The sequence below is a fragment of the Manacus candei genome, unplaced genomic scaffold, assembly GCF_025592945.1.
Source record: "Manacus candei isolate 608988 ecotype Guabito, Panama unplaced genomic scaffold, ASM2559294v1 h1tg000014l, whole genome shotgun sequence".
In the NCBI taxonomy this organism is placed as follows: domain Eukaryota; kingdom Metazoa; phylum Chordata; class Aves; order Passeriformes; family Pipridae; genus Manacus; species Manacus candei.
In genome coordinates, this window is record NW_026138062.1 from 2,735,365 (window position 1) to 2,755,412 (window position 20,048).

At 37.2% G+C, this 20,048-nt stretch overlaps 2 protein-coding genes across 2 annotated transcripts in view; one reads left to right on the forward strand and one right to left on the reverse strand.

Annotated features, from left to right (window-relative positions):
* Positions 1 to 20,048, reverse strand: part of UBAC2 (UBA domain containing 2) — a 96,965-nt gene that overhangs the window by 30,548 nt on the left and 46,369 nt on the right. Inside the window, exons 5-6 of the mRNA XM_051780646.1 lie at positions 2,506 to 2,629; positions 591 to 638 (exon numbers count right to left, since the gene is read on the reverse strand). Coding sequence (XP_051636606.1) covers positions 591 to 638; positions 2,506 to 2,629 — 172 coding nt within the window. The remainder of the gene's footprint in view (positions 1 to 590; positions 639 to 2,505; positions 2,630 to 20,048) is intronic.
* Positions 4,176 to 19,905, forward strand: LOC127467981 (G-protein coupled receptor 183-like). The gene is made up of 2 exons (XM_051780629.1): positions 4,176 to 10,613; positions 18,346 to 19,905. The coding sequence occupies exons 1-2, from the start codon at positions 10,573 to 10,575 to the stop codon at positions 19,448 to 19,450; spliced, it is 1,146 nt and encodes a 381-aa protein (XP_051636589.1). The 5' UTR covers positions 4,176 to 10,572; the 3' UTR covers positions 19,451 to 19,905.

Below are 20,048 nucleotides of genomic sequence, written 5' to 3' on the forward strand. Positions count from 1 at the left end.
AAATTTAGTACAATCTGTTTTAGTACTAAGTGCCTTAGTACTAAGAACAGAATCAGAACGGAAAAACACAGATCACACCACCTTGACTGGTGTGAAGAAAGTGATTTTGCACCCTTACTGCTGTTGTCATAGTGAGAAACAGCTACACTACTCTTATTCTAGGAGAACAGCAAAGCATGAAAAATCCTCACAGTAAAGTTATTTAAAGCTGCTTTTTGGAATAAGGCTTGCTGAAAACTAAAAAAAAAAAAAAACAAAAAAAAACAGGGTAAATATTTTTACCATTTCCTCAATAGTCTCATTTATAGTTGTGGGTCTAAAGCTATATCCAGGGCAGCTAAATTAATTTTAGACAGTCAGAGAGCAGTGGTACCCTGCAAATATTACCCAGCAATTTTGTTGTCTGTCAGTTTATCACCAGCTAGTCAGTGTTCTGCACCTTTGAAAGTTAAAGATGAAAACTTTCTACTTACCAATACAAAACGTTACTTAGTAGTTTCTGTTCTTTTTGAGTCCCAATATACTGTGCTAACTGCATACATAACAGACAGTTTTAAGTAAGACATGATTTTTAAAACAGTAAGACTTACCAATCCACTTAAGGCTAAAATCCAGATGTAGGAACCAGAGGTTAAGAGCTAGAAGACAAGAGTAGGGATTAAAATTTTTATTCTACAAAGCTGTTGCTATCAGAACTACTAAGTTGTAATATTGTATATAGGCTATGCACTCATCATGGTAATGGGAGACGTCAGACATTTACCTCTGTTAAAATTCAGTTTAACATTAAAAAAAGATGTATTCCAAACGTAGCAAAGGGGAAAAAACACAGGATCCAACAATTGTTCTCCTTCTACAGGACAATACATTTTATTTTCATATAGCTTACTAAGTATAACAGGATGTCAGTTATAGGCTGCACAGAAAAACAAGTCTAAAAGACAGACTGAAGCAACGGAAATGACTCAGCAGCAACAGGAGAAGAGTTCCAAGCAGGGCAGGCACTGCAAGTGAAGCTCTCAGACATGCAGTCACAGAGAGACTAAGCATGAGCATCAAAATAAAAAAAATAAAGTTCTCACCCAGTCACACACTCGCTGACATGAAATCACAGAAATAAACTGGAGTGCATTTTTAAAAAAAAATCCTGATAAGACAATAGGGCAGTGCATTGTTTCTAGGAAACTGTGTGATTGATCACATGGTTATTATCAACTGGAAAAATGGGCTGAAAATTAGACTGATACTGGTTACTAAAATAGTTCTGCATGATGCTGACTGAATCAAGAGAACACCTTCCCTCTAGACTTCTGACTACAGAAAGAGAGATAAGGGTAGAGTTTACAAACGAGGAGAAGGCAAATGAGACTTCCCTCAGCCTCTGTGTGATGGCAGCGACTGTTCTGTGAGCAGCAGGGAAAGATCCTGCAAAGATATGGGGGTTAGTAACAGCAGTGATCTGTACCAGAGGTGGTGCGTGTATGAAAGCAAAAGGCAAAGGACACGATGGAAAAGCGGTCAGACAATATCATGGCTTTCTCAAAGACCAGTAGCAGTATTGATGGGTTCAGAAGAAAAGAAATAAGATTTCTGAAAGATCAAGAGAGTAAGGTGCTGGAGCAGAAACTGAAGGAAACAAAAGGCTAAACAGCAAACAGGATGAATGAAACATTCATATGGAACACAAGTCAGTATTCTGAACCTGACCGTTCATTCTAAAATACTCTCTACCACACTTCACATAACTATGGTGCTTTCCATTCCTAGTGCCAGAGCTACTTTTGAGTCCCCAGAATACATAAAAACGAGTCTAATTTCTCATAAGTTTGCACATCTCCTGTTTCATAATTCAGGTTGTGCCACGAGTGTCCATTCATTTCTAGGCTGCTGGGGATTTTTTTATTGGTTTTTGAACAACTACTGCCCTTCTATACCAAGTATCTATATTTTTCCAGTCATATTTCACAGAGTACTATCTGATATTGCTGTGCTCTATGTTACACTACTTTAAATTACCTGTCCCATGGTAATGCATGATACGCAAATAAAGTGAAATTCAGCCAAAACCTTGATTATTTACTAATAGTCTCACCACAGAAAAATATTGTGTTCTACAGCTTTGTTTGAGCTCTAATAAACAAGGGAAAAATAATCAAAATCAAGACCACAAGCAAACAAAAAAGGTGAAAGATACATATGCCTTACATCAGGTTCCATTTTAATCTCTTTTCTCCTAGTTCATTTTGCTGACCAAAAAAAAAAAACAATTGAAGAATTGCCTATTATATTTTCCCATGTAAGACAATGTAAGGACAGATCACTTGCCCACCACCTCAGGACACGAGTAACACGTTTTTGTGTATTTTAGATGATGGGATAGTTAGTAACTAAATATATGTCAAATCATACATGCAGAAGCATCAAAATTCATAGACAAACATACAGAAATACTAACTACTACATTAGTAATTCATTAAAAGATGAACAAGCAAGTACACACCATACCTGTAAACCCAGTATGTAGACCAGAGATTTGTTTGTGATAGAAAAGTGGCCTAATACTTGTGTCACCTGCACTCTTGGAATGGAGGAATAAAATGGAACAAACAGTGCAAACACAGGACTCAAGCTGCAAAAAGAAAGATACAGATGGTTTTAAGAATGATACCAGCAACAGTAGTGTCAAACAATCAAAAGCAGTTAATTCTTAAGTACACAACAATCAAAATGTAATACCACCTTGCAAACAAAGGTCTTCCTTGGGAATCAACAATTAGATACCTTGTGGCATTCAAGGAATGCATTAGCAAATAAGAACAAGTGACAGAGTATTTTATTTCAAAACGTTTAGGATTGGAGGCAGAAGAGAAGGCAACATTAGACTAACAGCAGACTGTTTCTATAAAACACAGCACACAATAAGAACAGCGGTAATCTCCCGCATCAGAATAAAATCTCTGTGATTCAAATGGGCAAATGGTAAGGACTATACCTTTCCCAAAAGGTTAAGGAAACCACTTCACCTATTAACCTAAGGTCCTGTTATTTACCCAGGCTTAAGGTGTTAGAGGATTGCCAATAGACTGCAGGATCCCAGATGGGAATATCGACAGATTGATTTAACTTCCCTTCGCCAGTGACTTACATGGTCCAACAAATAAAACTTCCTTTAGGGAAGTTATCTTAATCACAACACAAGAAGTTTATTAAGTTTCTAAAGCATCATTGGAAGGATGGCTCAGACTTCAAGCACTTTTTGCATGACCAGATGCCTAGACTGATCTTGTGAACACTAATTAGAGCACTTCATTCAGACACCCAGATACAAAACCCATGTTCCTCACCATAAAACACCCAAAGGGATGAATATGGGAGATTCTAAGAGAAAAAGACTTCCTGGGATGGAGAAGGGGAAGGCACAAAGCTCACTTCAGGCAGACACAACTTGCTCCACTGGCAGAACTGTGATGGTGGGACCTTCAGGCAGCCAGATGCAGGCAGCAGGTAGGGGAGGCCATCAGCAAAGTGCACATCTGCCCCAGCTGAATCCTCAGCCATAGCTCTGTGCTGTCCTGTGTCCCACAGGTGTGGGATGCTCCATGGGGTAATTTTTCAGTGCTTATCAAAACTTTCAAGAATTGCAGTTTCTGTGGGCCTTTACAAGAAAGGGATCTTTTTGTACCCGGTGGGAATTCTGCAAACGGCACAAACCAGGACCTAAATAATTAGAAGTGTTCACTCAAAAATACATTTCCCTTCCAGAGGAAATACTGATAGGAGGAATATATGTGAAATGACAGACTGAATATTAAAACTTACATTTTCCGAATAACTGTCAAATGCAACACCTACAGATAAGAAAAAATAAACCCTCCCTCAAATATTATTTTTACTTCTTTAATGGGCTGTGGCTTAAAATAATTTCACTATAATTTTGTTTGTTATATTTCAAGTTCAGCTTACTTAAAAGCTTCTGAAGACTTAAATACAGTTCAATTATACATGCATTTTTAGTACCATCCATTTGACACTCAGTCAGATGCACTTGAACGTACACAGAATGCTAACTCAAGAACTACTGAAAAATGTTCAATTTTGCACATAATCCTTCTTATATAAACAAAACACACCTCTACAAATCCACACAACGCATTCTTGAAATAAATGTAGGAGCTGAAAGGCTATAAGAGAGCCACATGCAAAAATAATTTTTCATCAGAAGTTATTCCATTGCAGACAACATTAACTGAATAAATCAGGTTTTACAAGTGACGATGAAAGAAAAATGAAGAAAAAATTCAGAAAAGTAATGTTAAATTATTTCTTTCTACTCTGACCAAATGACCTGAGAGAATACCAAAACCGTGGTGTGCTTTTCAGGTTTAATTGCTCCTGTGATAAACAGTGACTCAGACACAGAGACTTCACATGCAAGAGTACACTCAATCATAAGATGGGAAAGTACAAACAGGAATTTCCCAAGCCTGAGAGTTCATTTTAAAAAGAGATTAGAGAATGTTGATAGGTTCCTTAAATGTTAATATTCACCATTAATGCCAGCAGAGTCCACAATAAGCAACACCCCAGTCCAGGGTAGTGATCTGTGTAATTCAAAGTCAAGTGTCTGATACTGCTCAGTACCCAAGAATCTAGAGGAAACCTAGTGATGGACCTTTCCTCCTAAAACACTAAGTTTGTAGGCACCACAAAGGTATGCCCCTAAAGACATAAGTGTTTGTTTTTTAGACAGACTTTACATCTAATATAAATATTTGTTACACAAATATGCATTCAGGTATCTTTTTTAAAAATGTCAAAACTAGTGCCCTTTAAAATACTGCGTGAAAGTCATCTGTACAGGTGAATCCACTGTGTGAAAATTTATTCCAATTCATTTTAAACTTTTGCCCTCAACTTTTTTATATAATTCTGTACTTTGAAAATTTCCATTAATATTTTCTGTTGCCTTCAGAATTTTCAATGTATTACGTATGCCTTGTTTTACAATATCTATATGGGGATGCTGTTTATCCACAGCGGGTCTGTCAGAGATGTTATCCACATACAAATACTGGAATATGGCTGACAAAGTAAGGGGACAACAAAAGGATGGTTACAGAAAACATGGGTTCACTGTCTGGTGAAAAAAAGGACCCATTAACACAGGACATGAAAAAAGCCAATGCACTCCATGTCTTTTTTGCATCAGGTTTCACTGGTTAGTTTTGCCTTCGAGCCTTGCAGTTCCCTGAGCCTCCTATGGGACTGGAGCAACACCCGCTATAAAAGAAAACATTTTGGAGGCTCTTGAGCCCAACTGCTCATACAGGAGCCAAAACGTCCAGATAAGACGTACCTCAGGGTTCTGAGGGAGGTGGCCAATGCTACACCACTGAAATATCATGGTGATCAGGGCAGGTTCCTGATGGCTGGAAAAAAGGAAATGTCACACCCATCTTCAAGGAGGGCAAGAAGAGGATTTAGATAGCTACAAGTCTTACCTCTATCCCTGGAAAAGTTACAGAGCAAATCTCCTAGAAGCTGTTGCCAGCCACATGATGAATGAGGAGGCTGCTAATATCCCATATGGATTTACCAAAGGTGACTCTGGTGCTGTGGACAAGGAAGGGGAAGATGGCAAATGCAAACTCTGACTTTAGAGTGGCCTTTGACTTGGTCTCCTGCCCTTGAAATAAAACTGGGGAGATATGCAGTGTATAAGCAGATTCAAGGGAATCTGACTGCACTGCTGGACTCAAAGGGTTCTGACCAGCAGCACAAACTTGAAGTGGCAGCCAGTTACTAGGAGCTTCCATCAGGGGATGAACACAATCCATAGTCTTTATTAAACAACATGGATGATGTGACAGAGGGTACTCTCAGCAAGCTAGTGAATGTCATCAAATTGGAGGGAGCAGTCAATACTTTGGTGAGCAGGACAGCATTCAGATATTCTTTGGTGAGCTGGAGAAATGGGATGACAGGAACCTTAGGGAGTTCAACAGGATGACAGGAACCTTAGGGAGTTCAACAGAAGCAACTGCAGAGTCTTCCACCTGGGCTGGAACGACCTCACGAAACGGCATAGACTGGTTAGAAAACAGATTTGTAGACAAGGAGTTGGAGAATCCTTTGAATGTTAATCAGCAGCTTACCCTTGCAGGAAAGGACAACCACATACAGGGCAGCACAGTGTGTTATCATCAGGCCAAGAGAAGTGATTGCTCAGCACTTCTGAGCCTGAACCCGAATCACTGTGTCCACTTTTGGGCTCCATGCTTCAAGAAAGGTATTAATATACTGGACCAAGTCCATATGGGGACAATGACAGTCTGGTACTGTACCAGGCTGCCTGGAGCTAGAATCTCCATCCTCAGAGATACAGCCAGAACAGACAGCCCAAAATAACCTGTTCTTGTTGGACATGTTTTGAACCCAGAGTTGAACTAGATGACTGCCAGAGGTCCTGTCAAATCTAAGCTACTCTATTATTCTGTGAATAATCAAGCCTTGTTCCTGAAGCTCATAATCACTGGAGGAATTTCTGTTTCTGTATTTCTCTAGACAGGTACAAACATCCATCCATGTACTGTAATTAAAAGGACTGGTTCTTAACTCCTTTAGTTCTGTTAATTAGTTATTTGTTAACATATATCAGATTCAACATCTACAAGTGGAATACCCTGAAGGACTACTTCAGTTCTCTCTTTTCCTTCACTTCTCTCTTTTTCTCTTTCCTTTTCCCCTAATCTCTTTCAATCCTCTCTCCTCTACTTCCTCTCCTTTTGCAGAGACCTTCATCCCAGCCCTTTGTTCTTTATACTATGAGAAAATCAGGAACATCCCTTTCAGTGCCATAATGAACTTCTACTAGAAACTTGAGATGTCTGTGTGCAAAGAAGGGCCACAGACACAAATACATGCTGACTCTAAACTAAGTTTATACCCATGTCATGTTTAGGAAGTTAATTTCAGTCATGTGGGTTGAAAATAAAATTTTTTAACCAAACAGAAAACTCTAAAATCTGAAAGACTGATTTCTAGAGTTTGAACACTCTATACAGATACCACGTCCATCACAAAGGTGTCCTGTGTCCTGTAGTAGCAGGCTCTATGACCATTGTATCCTCATTTCGTGGCAAATGTCAATATTTGCAGTGAAACAGAAACACAGCAAACCAGATGGGAACATTCTACATCATATGAAGTGATCAGATTGGTTTTGCACAGAAAAAAAACACGACATGCAGAAACAATATCCTTGAAAAAAATAAACTCAGAGATGTAAAAATTACTGGTAGAGAAGAAAAAAATCTGGGGCAAGTACTTCTCATAAGAGAAACACTTAAAGTCTAAAAGGATGACTAGTAGATGCAGATTAAAATAAAATATTTAATATCAGTAAATATATGCACAAAGTAGAGAAAAAATAGTTCTAAAACGCAAGAACAGAGGGTCAGAAAGGTAAATGCTACTTCTGCAAAAAGTACTTGCTGTTGGCAATGGAAGTTCTGTGGGATTAAATTTGTAGAAATAACATGCTATTTTATTCCGAATGACTCACTACACTTACTAACTGTGGTGCTGTGTTTTTCTTCATTCAAGTTCTGCAAAAAAAAAGCATTAAACTGACAAAATCATGACCACATATTTTTGGGGGGACTAAAAATATCACTTATAAAAACAGCTGCAGATAATACAGACAGGTAAACAGAGCACTTGCGATTCAAATTACTAAATTACTTCAGTAATCTCTGTTCCTACAGTCTGTCCAGACGCTGCCATATCACACTTAAGGTGCCAGCCTTTATTCTGAACATGTTAAATATTCTCAATAACATTCTTTAAAATTAAGTAACTCTGTTGAACGTGACCACCTTTTATAGTTGGGTTCCTCTGCCTGCTGGAGTCCAGGACTCAAAGGAACCATCTATTGCACCCAATCCTTTCACGACACATGAGCAGGACACCCCATTGCCTGAGGCCTCTCAATACAAGTAAAGCATTAGGCTGTGTTACCCAATACCCATCTAACTGCCAATATTTCACATGAAAGCAAGAAGAAAGCAGAGAAAAAAAATAAAAAACTTGAAGTTGTGCATCTGGAGGGGAAAAGAAAAGATCCTCCTGTCCATGAATCTCTCTAGAGAATCACTGCAACTTTGAGTTCATTAAAATATGAGACCAAGCAAGCAACCAAGCAACCAACACTTTACAATCCCCTCAAGAAAGAAGTCAGACATCTATCCTAAAAAAAAGCTTTCGTTTTTAATGCTAAGACTATCCAACAATACATTCCATAAACTGCTCAGTTCCATGGTACTTGCCTTGCATGCCAAAAGCAAAACAGTACGTGTTTGCACATATATGGTAAAACCAAATACATATCACACTTCCTAAGACACCACACATCCTCATTTAAATGTTCAAATCATGGGACAGTCAAACAGATATTGGAGAAACAGCAGCTGCATAAGAACAGAAAACAAACAGCTAGAAGGATAAACAGTGAGTGGAAGAAAGCAACCTGTACCATTTAGCTCAAGCAACTAACATAACAACATGCTAGGCTGGACTGGTAGCTAATACACCAGTATGACTCAAAGGGTACAGTCTACTAATACACCAGTATGACTCAAAGGGTATTATCTACTACTGTATCTTAATCAAAGGAAGGCGATATTTTATCAGATCAGAGCAGGAAACATCGGTATTATTTTATAATGGTAACACTATCTTGAAATAAGCATTTGCTTTAATAAGAAGCTGTGGTACTAATGTCAGCCTTTGAGCTAAGACTACATGACTGCGTATCTTGAAATTTCCCACTTCTATAGCGTATTTTTGGTGCTGGACAGGGAACCACACTGTGGTATTATTTTGCGTACATATGAAGCAAGTTCCCTGTGCAATTTCCCTTTAAACAGTCCTTAATGTTCATTACTTCATTTAAAGAGACTCTACTCTGTGATGAAACTGAATAATCAAAAAATTATTCAAAAACAAGAAAGGAAAACATCCATAATAAGACTGGTAAATTCTCCCACAGACTTTTTGAATCTGGTATTAGAAGATGAATGTTCTATTTAAAGAGTGAGGAGCTGAAAGCCCTACACTGAGCCCTTCAGCTCCCTGGCATCTAAGGGGAATCAAGCCATGTGTGCACTGAGAGTTCAACACCAGAAAAATCAGCGTATAGTGCCAACCAAATGCTCCAAGTAGGCACAAAAGTAGCTCTCAAGGTTCTGTGTTCTGCTACAGTAAAAACATTTCCCATAAGACAAAGTGCATTTAGTAAAGTTTAACTTTGTCCTTAGATCTGCATTTACTGCAGGTTTTCTGATGAGATGGACACGTTAGCTGAGATCATCTCTCTGCACACTTCCATCACTACAACATCAGCCAAGGCTTGTGCTGTGAACACAGCCCTGACATTTCCAAAGAGGTAACCCACCCTCTGCATGTGTTGGACCTGCCAAAAATAGCCTCATCATGCCTACTTGTTGGTTCTTTAAAAATCAGGCTACTAAATGAGGTCATTTTAAAGATAAATAGTCCTTCATAGTCATGAATGATCAGTATCAGTTTTAAGGGAAAATCCCAGGTAACTCTCAACCACTGTCTCTAACAGCAAAGGACAGGATTTCCCATTTATCTCTGATCTCCAAAACCCTCTTAACCCTCTTAAACACACAAATTAATTCTTAGATCAATGTTCTTCACCCAGAAACAAGGTTATTTCAGGTAACAATGGGTTATCTCACAATTTGACATCTCATTCCTTTCCTACTCCCTAGCCACTCTTTCTTATCAACATTATTTTAGGGAAATCAGATTTGTGTTTAAGAAGTTTTTTATCTTTCATATATTTACCTTATGTGTATTATTATTATTATTATATTACTATTCCTGCTTAAAATGCAATAAACAGCTTACAAAGGCACATATTCTCATTAACCTCTCAAACCACCAGAGTTCTTCAACTCCCTCGTATATTTTCAAAGGGCATTTCTGTAAATCCTCATCATTATGATACCAAAACAGTGCTGGGAATGTACATGGGCGTTCGAGATGTCTGCTTTAACACACCATTTCAGTATGTCTCACTTTTGAGGTTTCCTTGTGTTGCGTCATATCTGATCGGTAAGAAGCAGTTTTAAAGCATATACTGATCAAACTAGAGTTTAAATTATTTTATTTTTAAATGCAGATGCATATAAACAAAGTTTTTCACACATCACAGGTATTTTAGTTGGTCAGCAATTAAACAAACAACTTAAGTAAACCTCTGGGTAAAGTCCCTTCTATGAAAGTCAGTAATGCGTAACTTCAGGGGGGAGGCGGAAGTGTTGTTTCTAATTACTCTCTTTGAACAGACTAATTGTAAAAGGATCAAAAATAGATGCTTTCACATCCCATAAAAAAGTTGACAGCAAATCAAGACCAGTACACAAACAGGGGTTTTTTTTTAAGCACTTGAAAAAAAACTACCCCTCCCACAAGAGAGACTCACGTAATCACTCTTGAGAACAATGTGCAAGGGTAAACTTTCGCAGTCAAGCCATCCTGTTAATGCCCTTAACTCCTCAGAAGATCCAAGAAGCTACAGAGATGTAAGTACAGAAAAGAATTAACTTTTTTCAATTTATTTTTTTTTCACTGAGCAACAGCAAACAATTCCAGAAATATTATTTGGTTTTTTGTGTTATTATACTGGTAGGAGGGCTAAATGATCTTTGTATGGGAAAGACTCATGGTAGAAATTCTCTGATATTTTATGTTCCCATATTAATCTGCTGTCAGTTAATTTCCATTTAAAATATCTGTTGATCCACAGCATCAACAAGTTATTTCAAGTCCTTTCTTAGAATACAGCCTTCTGACAATCACAGGGAAACATTTGATACTGCATTAACTTAGACAATTTTTTTGGCAACACTAATTTAAATTATACTAATACAGAAATAACTACTGTACAAGTAGTAAGGAAAGCATTGCAACTCCTAAGTCATTCACTGAACCTCATGGAACTCTCCTAATAGTAAGAGAGAGCCTTTAAACAAATCAGTACTATAGTTCTGAATGCACAGCCTGCTCTTATCACATGCGCTCCTTCTGTAAGAAAACAGCCTTTATTACCAGCTCAGAAACTCCTCAGTCACTCTTCTCATGTCTAAGTATTGCAACAGCGTATTTTAAGAATTCAACGTTTTATGACCTAATTCCTCTTTTAACTTCTGGCATGCATTTCTTTCAAAGTTTTTAAAAAGGCATTCTTTTCCTGAATTGCAATCACCAAACATCTATCTCCTTATTAGTGATTTTCATGCCAGAAAGCTGAAGAAATATTACAAGTGATAAGATTTTTATTCACCTTCTCAATTAAAGAGGATCAATTTTTTCTACTATGCTGGCAAAACAAGACACACTGTTCAACAGCCAATAACTCAACTATCATTTATCTTAAAAAATAAGACAGTGTATGTGCATTTGGGCACAGAATACAAGACATCTGTCTAACATTTTCATGACTGCTCCTGAAGAGACAAGGGAATTGAATCCTCTCAGTTAGTCTTTAAGAGCTCAAATCTCGCCCCTTTCTGTTCAAAAGATTGAGAAGTATGTATAAATGTAAAGAATAATATATTTAAGCTACAGTTCAGAAGCTGTAATCCCTAGAATTAAAGACTGTACCTGTACAGGCTGCGTATCACTCAGATATAAAAGGTGTTCATATTTTCTAGTACTAAAATACAAATTCTCATTTGACCCCTTTTTTCTTCTGCTTGCAAGAATATAATTGTCAGTGGCTCACACTTTAGTTTATTTGCTATATTTTTAGGCTCTCTCCTTTTTACATTTAGTGTGCTTAAGTAAGTATAAACTGAAGAGAAGTTAATCATTTTAGCATCAGCACAGTTCTTCACATTAACATGTGGCAGAGATTATTTATGTTAGATAATTCTCACACTTCTCATAGGATAGATTACACCTAAGAGAGATCCAACAGATAGGAGCAAGATGTACACTTCAAATGACTTCCACTTTAACTAGTTATGCAGCATTTCAACTCAACTTCTTTATTTCCATCTCACTTACTGTAGCTTCTATTATTTTTGAGCACAAAATGTAACTGTCATACAACTTTGCAAAATCTATTGTAACAGACAAAAGCAGGACCAGAAAGATCCCACAGTGTTGTGCATCTGCATATTTTATTAAGCACTTAAAGAATATTATAATTCTTTATAGCCATTGTTAAGATAATTGGGATTCTCTGATATGTGGCTTACAAATTTGGCTTTACTATGCCAACAAATTTGGGTCTAACCAAAGAAGAATAAAAGTAGTAGCCTGGAAACTCTCTCATCAAAATTATCTTTGGGTTGTGAGTGGAGGACTCAGTCTTCAGGTCATTAGGCCTACTCATTTGCATTTAGAGCTTTTGAAAACTCAACAGCTTTTGAAAAAAGGTAAATTAACATAATGTACTAGAAGCATATGAGTGTTAAAGTGTTAGAAAGAAACAGGAAGCCTGTCTCTTGCCTCGGCTTTTATTAAACCACATGCAGTTCCCAAGCTGCCAGACCATACACCCTGATGTATGTACCTTAGGTGTATGTTCTTTCTATATTAACAAAGCATTCTACTATGCAACTTAGCATGCACACCTTTTAACACACATAACTTAGTTGAATCAAGCCTTTTTCTCAAACATCGAAACTGCTCTACAATAAAAAATCACTTGTATGGTAAATTAGAAATCCAAACAGTAAACATGACTGGTCAACAGAAAACAATTAATTTTGACATTAAGGAAAAAATTAAACCTACATAACCACAAGACTGTATATTTCCCACCTTCTACTGTTTTAAAACTCTGTAAGACTTATACAGCTAATAGCTCTAGAGGACTGTAAGCTCAGTAAATCTTCAAACCAGGCACTGCAGGGGAAGAGAAACCTCTTTCCCGACCATTCCTTTTAAATAATTTATACTCTTTATGCATAGATAAACAACATTATACCTCCAATACTGCTTGTTAAAGAAATATTGTCCATCCCATAGTGACTAAACCATACTATGTACAGAGCCATGAGAGATCTTCCTAATGAATTGCCGTGCCTTTCCAAGAATTTAATTAGTATCCCTCTTAAATTAGCTACTGGACAGATGGACCAGGGATTCATCTCCAATGAATGAAAACTATGAAAAGAGACAGAGAAATCACACATTAGACTACAATGTACAGTAAAAGCCTTCTACATGTTCCCTGTTCTGCTAAAAGACAGACAGTGCTCCTCCAGCAAAAGCAGGAGATGAGAACATCTTTCTTTTAGCACACAGAGAGAGCTTTGTACCACAGCCTGAATACAATTCAAACCCATGTAATCTAAGGTTGTAACAATCCAATTGCTGGTTCATACCTTAAGTCTATCCTTCATAACAGTTAAATGTATGCAACATTATGATACTACATATAAAGTTCATCAAACATGAACATGTCTATGATCCAGAGCTTTGGATTATGTAGTACTTCCAGACTGGAACCACCATTCTGTTTATCAAACACCTTTTGCTGTGGGGATTAAAGGTAAAACACACGTACAAACATTAAACAAATGACTAATGCCAGTCAAATGTTTTCACAGAACACCAATCTCCTAAAACAGCCTTTTTTTCTTCTTTGAAGAGATTACAAAATTGCTTTAGAAAGGCACCTGCACAGATTTCAGACATGCTAGATTTGGTAAGTAGCTTGCCATGGTACCATGATTTTTTTCCCCAGGTGGATACTATTGCTGAGAAACATCAAGAAAGTACATAGAATAGACTAGCAGCTGCCTAGCTAACAAATCTCATAAGGTAATTGGCTAAAGAAATTTGGTGGTCAGAAAGCAAACGCAATGCTAAGACTTGAAAATGGCAAATGAAACAAGAATAAAGAACAATCTGCACTGTTTGCAAGCCTGGGCATATTATTAAAATTAACTTTAAACTCTTCCAGGCATAAGGTCTTTCTGGGTAGAAGCAGAGAGCAATGACCATGCCCTTAGACTAGAGATATCCTAGGACACAGTGACTCCCGCATCACAGAGAACTAACTTCTCAAGCTCCCAGTGCAATGCTACACAACTCTATCTTGGATACATAAATAACTGAGCAGAGAAAGCAGGGACATACTGGTGAGGATGCTTCAGGTACACCAATACCAAGAGGCATCTGGAACCCCTTGTCCCGTGTGGGACAAATCTGGGGTTAGAATGGACATCACAGGATTATTTTGCCTTGTGGTGAAATATTTGAGAAGTTCACCTTGAATTGCCCAAACCATGAGATTGTGTAAAGGTAAAAAGACTCAACAAAAACAGCAATTGCAAATAAATTTTAGAGAAATTTAAGGAAGAGACACATACATTTTTTAACAGGGAGGTTGACTGACAAAGGACTAGAGTAACGAATGGCTAATTCACTTTTTTCAAGTTCTCCAAATCAAGACCAAACAGCATTTTAGAAAATGTGCTTTAAGTGAAAAGTTACTATAATCCATACAGAAATAACTAAAATAATAACATAACCTAGATTATACAGGTCACATTAAGGAAAAAAGTTATCTGTGTCACTGACTGTCTACAGACTCAGAAAACGTAAAACCTAAACAACGTTCTTTACCATACTGTATAAAGATAGGAATTTTAAGTACTTTATACCTTAAAATTTTGCATGCAACTCTAAGTCAAAAAAACCTGTGGCACTGTTTTCTAAAATCATTAATTTGGTAAGGTAAATTAATATTAAGTTTTTTCCAAGTATATACTTCAGAGCAGTATCATTAATAAACACAGAAAGCCACTGGAGGGGTATTTAATCCAGCAACTTAGAAGAGCAAAAATTTTGATAATGATTTGGTGCTTTTGGATCTGGGACAGTAAATGGCCATGTTCTCATAACATATTCAGGTACACAGCTCATTAAAATCAGTAAGAATTAAGTCCAGCTAGTCTGAGGTTTGCAGCAGTAAGGAGGCAACAGTCTCCATTTTTTCTACAAGAATGCAAAATGCACAAAAAGTATTTAAAATGTTCTCTTGTTAGATACATTCTGTGGAGGATGTCATATGTTGTATGTATAATAAGCTGATCACTAAGGAGTGCTACCAAGAAATAAAGAGCAACCTGACACAAGGAATAGGATTTTAAAAAAAATACCTTATCTTACTTAATAGTCTAGACACCTTTTAGGAAGAAAGTATTTTTTTAAATGGAGCCCTGTTCAAGATTGACAAGAAAAGGTGAAATACCTGCTGATGTGAATGGAGTTCATCCAACAACAATAAGAGTTCAGAAGTACAAAGAAGTTACCACTACTCAGGTGCTGGACATTAAGGTGTTAGATGGTAGCAACTTTATACCACAAACCAGATACCCTATCTCTCTGTATTTTCATTTTTTTAAAGAAATATATTCAGGTAATAATTCAGCACCTAGACACCATGGTGACTGCTCAAAAACACCCATACATACCTACAGGTAGAGAAAACACTAATACTCAACTAGAGCATTTCAAAACGTGCTCCCTGCATTAAAAGTCAAAACATTTTGGGGATAACAGGGGATGACAAGGAACACTTTCTGCACCCAGGGCTGACTCCTATAGCAGGTAGAAGGGCCTGTCAAGGAGCACAGCTTAGCTGACGTGCATGCTGCCTTGGTCCTCCATCTTTCTTCTCATCTGCTTGTGGCCAGTTTGTCCTGTCATGGAACTGCTTCTCATGTATATCCATGCTAGCACCTTGGATAGACACAAACACTCTCTCAGCTAGGACTCCTTCTCAATACAGCCACGATTATATGTGAGAATGAACATCCTATTTTGAGCAGCAAGTTATAGACTAATTTATTACATTAAAGATCTAACTTCATAGCACGAAATTAGGTGATTTTATGAAATCGTACTCGATGCAAAAAAAATATATACGACTGAAATGACAGATTTTTTCCTAAACTATAGTTAAATGGTTTTGTGTAATAGATATTCTGTAATTTTACAAATGTTTATAGAAAGACATATGGATGGATGTGACCATTATGCACGCTATTTATGAACCAAAACTATTACAACTTTACAGTGAAAATAAAATTATGCAGTTAATATGCTGTAGTTAATTACTGCAATCAAACTGTTTATCATAAATCTTAGATTATTCTTCCTTACATATGTTGAAGAAATTGTTTAACCTAAATTTCAAGAAAGAGATAAGCAGAAGATAGATGTGATGCTGTGAGTGTGAACAAGTAATCAGAAGCATTTAAATATTAGAAACAAAACAAAATACCTCACTGATCCATCCAGGTGCCTATACAAACCCCCACCAATTTAGGCCAAGAGCAGCCTGTTACACTTAGGTAAAACAAGAGCCATTTGACACACTTCTACAAGGGAAAAGATGAACAGGAGGAAAGCATACCAGAACCATCCTGAGGGTAATAACTACTACATTAATCAATCATCAAACACCAAAATACTGTGAACAATGCAGAATTAACCAACATAAAATTACAGACATTCTTAAACCTTCACTACAGCTGGAGTTGCTATTTACCACTTTAATTCCCTTATTCAAACCACAAAACTCTCACTTCAGATTTGACATCCAACCCTGAATTCCTACCTCTCAACAGACAGTGCATACTTCATACTTCAGGGATATCTAAGAATCAGAATACTCTACATCTATCAGTCAGTAATCACTCATCTGTCTTCCCTCCTGTCTGTGGAACACAGTAGACACAGAGTTAATATACTACCTGGATGTTAAACTCCTTCCTTAAATGGGTAATTTAACTCATTTACATATTTTAATACACATCATCCACTATCCACAGGTTTACTGTTTACAGAGAACCTTATGCACCCCTGCTAACCCTGCCAGAAGTCTGATCAGACAAGTTTATGATACAGTATGTGATGCAGGTACATTAACTGTGAACAACCTGAAAGAAGCAGGACAATCTCCTCAAAACATGAAAGAAGATACTAATCTTTTAATGTTTTGACAAGTCAATGAAAGGATAAGGAATACCTCCTAAAATGTGTAGCTTAAACCCCTTAAAACTGAGAGGTATTTTCCAGCAAGACTTTTTTAAGGTGCAACAGGTTACAGTAGTTTGTAGATATTGCCTGTTGAAAGACAGATCCTCAGAAATTCCCTGGATTTTAATTAAAGGTACCAGACAGACTTAAAATTCCAGTTGCAACAGCTGTCATCTCCAGATAGTATTCTGTGTTAAAGCAGAAGCAATCTTGTTTTGACTGCTTATTTAATCCATAAATGGTGCCTCTAAGAGGCACACTTTTGTAGAACAGCTGCTTAAGGAGTAACATTAGATGTCCCATCCTTTCTGACATTCATGCTTACACTATACAACTGCCAAGTAACAGAGAAATGTTTGCAGTGAAATCAACATCAACAGGATGAGGTTCTTTCCATTTCTGAAATTCTGCTGGAGTATTTTTTAATATTACTAAGTCCCACAAATCACTGTCACTTTGCAGCTCTCCCATGCTACCTCTGACTGTACAGATGAAACAATTTCTAAAATCTACTCAGTTGTCAATGTGTAAAATATTTCAGCTGGGTTACCTCTCTTTTGCAGCATCACTAAAGAGTGACCAAAGTAGTAGTCTTAAGAATTTACATATGTAACAATATTTAAATGAGATTCCAAAAGTCAATTCTTAAAACTAGTATTATTATGGTTGGAATACATAATCTTAAAGGTCTTTTCCATCCTAAATGATTCTATGATTCTATTTTAATGCCAGTATGATAAGAATGCTAAAAGAAAGTGTTTCTCTAAACAAGTTAAACCATCACAATGCGAATTGTTGGAAACAAAAACTCCCTAAAAATTAACTGAAACACATTTAAAAGATTTTGTCTGTTTGTCTGACCCTTGGGGACTTCATACAATCCTTTATCATGTGGTTTCTTCAGACTCCTTTTTCCCCTCAGATTGCTTTAAATAGTCTCCCATCTCCTGACCACCTAAAAACTTCACTTTCCAAATACATTACATCCCTGGTTTTTTACATTGCCTCCTGTCTGATTTTTTTCATCAGAGAAGGTATTGGGATCAAAACAGAATAGTCAAAACCAGGCATCTTTTTGTTTGTTTTCAGAAGGAGGCTTGAAAAGTATTTCACAGCAATGAAGTTTCATTTCAGTTTTTCAGTCTTGTTTTTTGCAACAGAGCTTGGCCATTGTTATGCAGAAGAAGTTTATCTACATTTATTACAAAATGTTCCCTTTTGTTGTTTTGGTTTGGTTTTTTTTCATGTTAGGTCTACTGAGCTTCCTGCAACAACAGGGGTTACAGAAATGGACACTTTCACAGCCTCTGAGAGCAACAGTTCCACCTGCGACCTATATGAGCACAAAGATACAGCACGGATACTGCTGTCCGTCTTCTACAGCTCCATCTTAATTCTTGGGGTGCTTGGAAACACCATTGCCCTCACTGTCATTTTTAAAAACAGAAAGAAGATCAACTCCACTACTCTGTATTCAACAAACCTCGTCTTCTCCGATCTCCTGTTCTGCATCGCCTTGCCAACAAGGATAGCCTACTATGCCCTGGGATTCCACTGGCCATTCGGAGAAGCGTTATGTCGAATAACCGCTCTCTTGTTCTACATAAACACCTATGCAGGTGTAAACTTCATGACGTGTTTGAGCATTGACAGGTTTTTTGCTGTTGTCCATCCCTTCCGATACAAGATCAGAAGGATTAAATACGCCAAGGGCATTTGTGTCTTTATCTGGTTTCTTGTGTTTAGTCAAACTTTCCCATTACTTATACAATCCATGTCACAGGAAGAAAAAGAAAGGACTACGTGTATGGAATATCCAAACTTTGAAAAAATAGAACATCTACCATTTATACTTCTTGCTGCCTGTTTAATAGGGTACCTTATTCCCCTGGGGATTATACTATTTTGTTACTCTCAAATTAGCTGCAAACTTTTTCAAACGGCCAAGGAAAATCCACTTACTGAAAAGTCAGGGATAAACAAAAAAGCCATCAATACAATCATATTTGTAATTATAGTGTTCATCATCTGCTTTACTCCTTATCATGTTGCAATTATACAACACATGATTAAGAAACTTCAGAATGAACCCTTGTGCGCCGAAACGAAAATTTTCCAGAAGTCACTCCATTATACTGTATTTCTGATGAATTTTAACTGCTGCCTAGATCCTTTCATCTATTTCTTTGCATGCAAAGGATACAAGAGAACTGTACTGAAAATACTGAGACGACAAGTGAGTGTATCAATTTCAAGCGCTGCCAGGTCACATCACGAAGAAAGCTCACGTGATGTGGGAGAAACGCAAATGACGGTACTTGCTAAATCTTCCAATGGAAAGCTACCTGAAAAATAAAGTCTGCAGTACATCACAATGGAGAAAGATTAAAAATCCAGGGTCCACAGCAAAAACTCTTAGTGCTCCCCAAACAGAAGCTTAAGTAAAATTCTGTTTCTCAGGATGTCAGGAAATAAAGGAGTGATGTTGGACTGAGAAAGAATTGCCACAGGACAGCAGGAAAACCAGCATTATAATCTCCTTGCTGTATCCTTTTGACTGATCTTTTATTTTTTTTCAGGAAATATGCACCATTGTGAATGTTCAAATTCCATGCTGCACATACTTATGCCTGGATGTTAAGCAAAGACTTGATTCACAATTTGAATTAAACACAAATAGCTTATAGTTCAGACCAACTACAACAAGAACATCTGAAAATTTCAAGACCTCTAGCTGAGCTCCAATTATAGCAATGGTTTTGTTAATCCAGTCACACAAGCAAGGGAAATCAAATTTTCAGATGAAGTGGACAACTGTGCACATTTGATATCACAAATGCTTAAGTTTATAGCCCTTTGGAGGTGAAACTGCATTTTATAGTATTTAGAACACGAATGTGTTATTGGACAATTTACGTATATTGTCAAATATAACACATGGAAAACTAATGAAC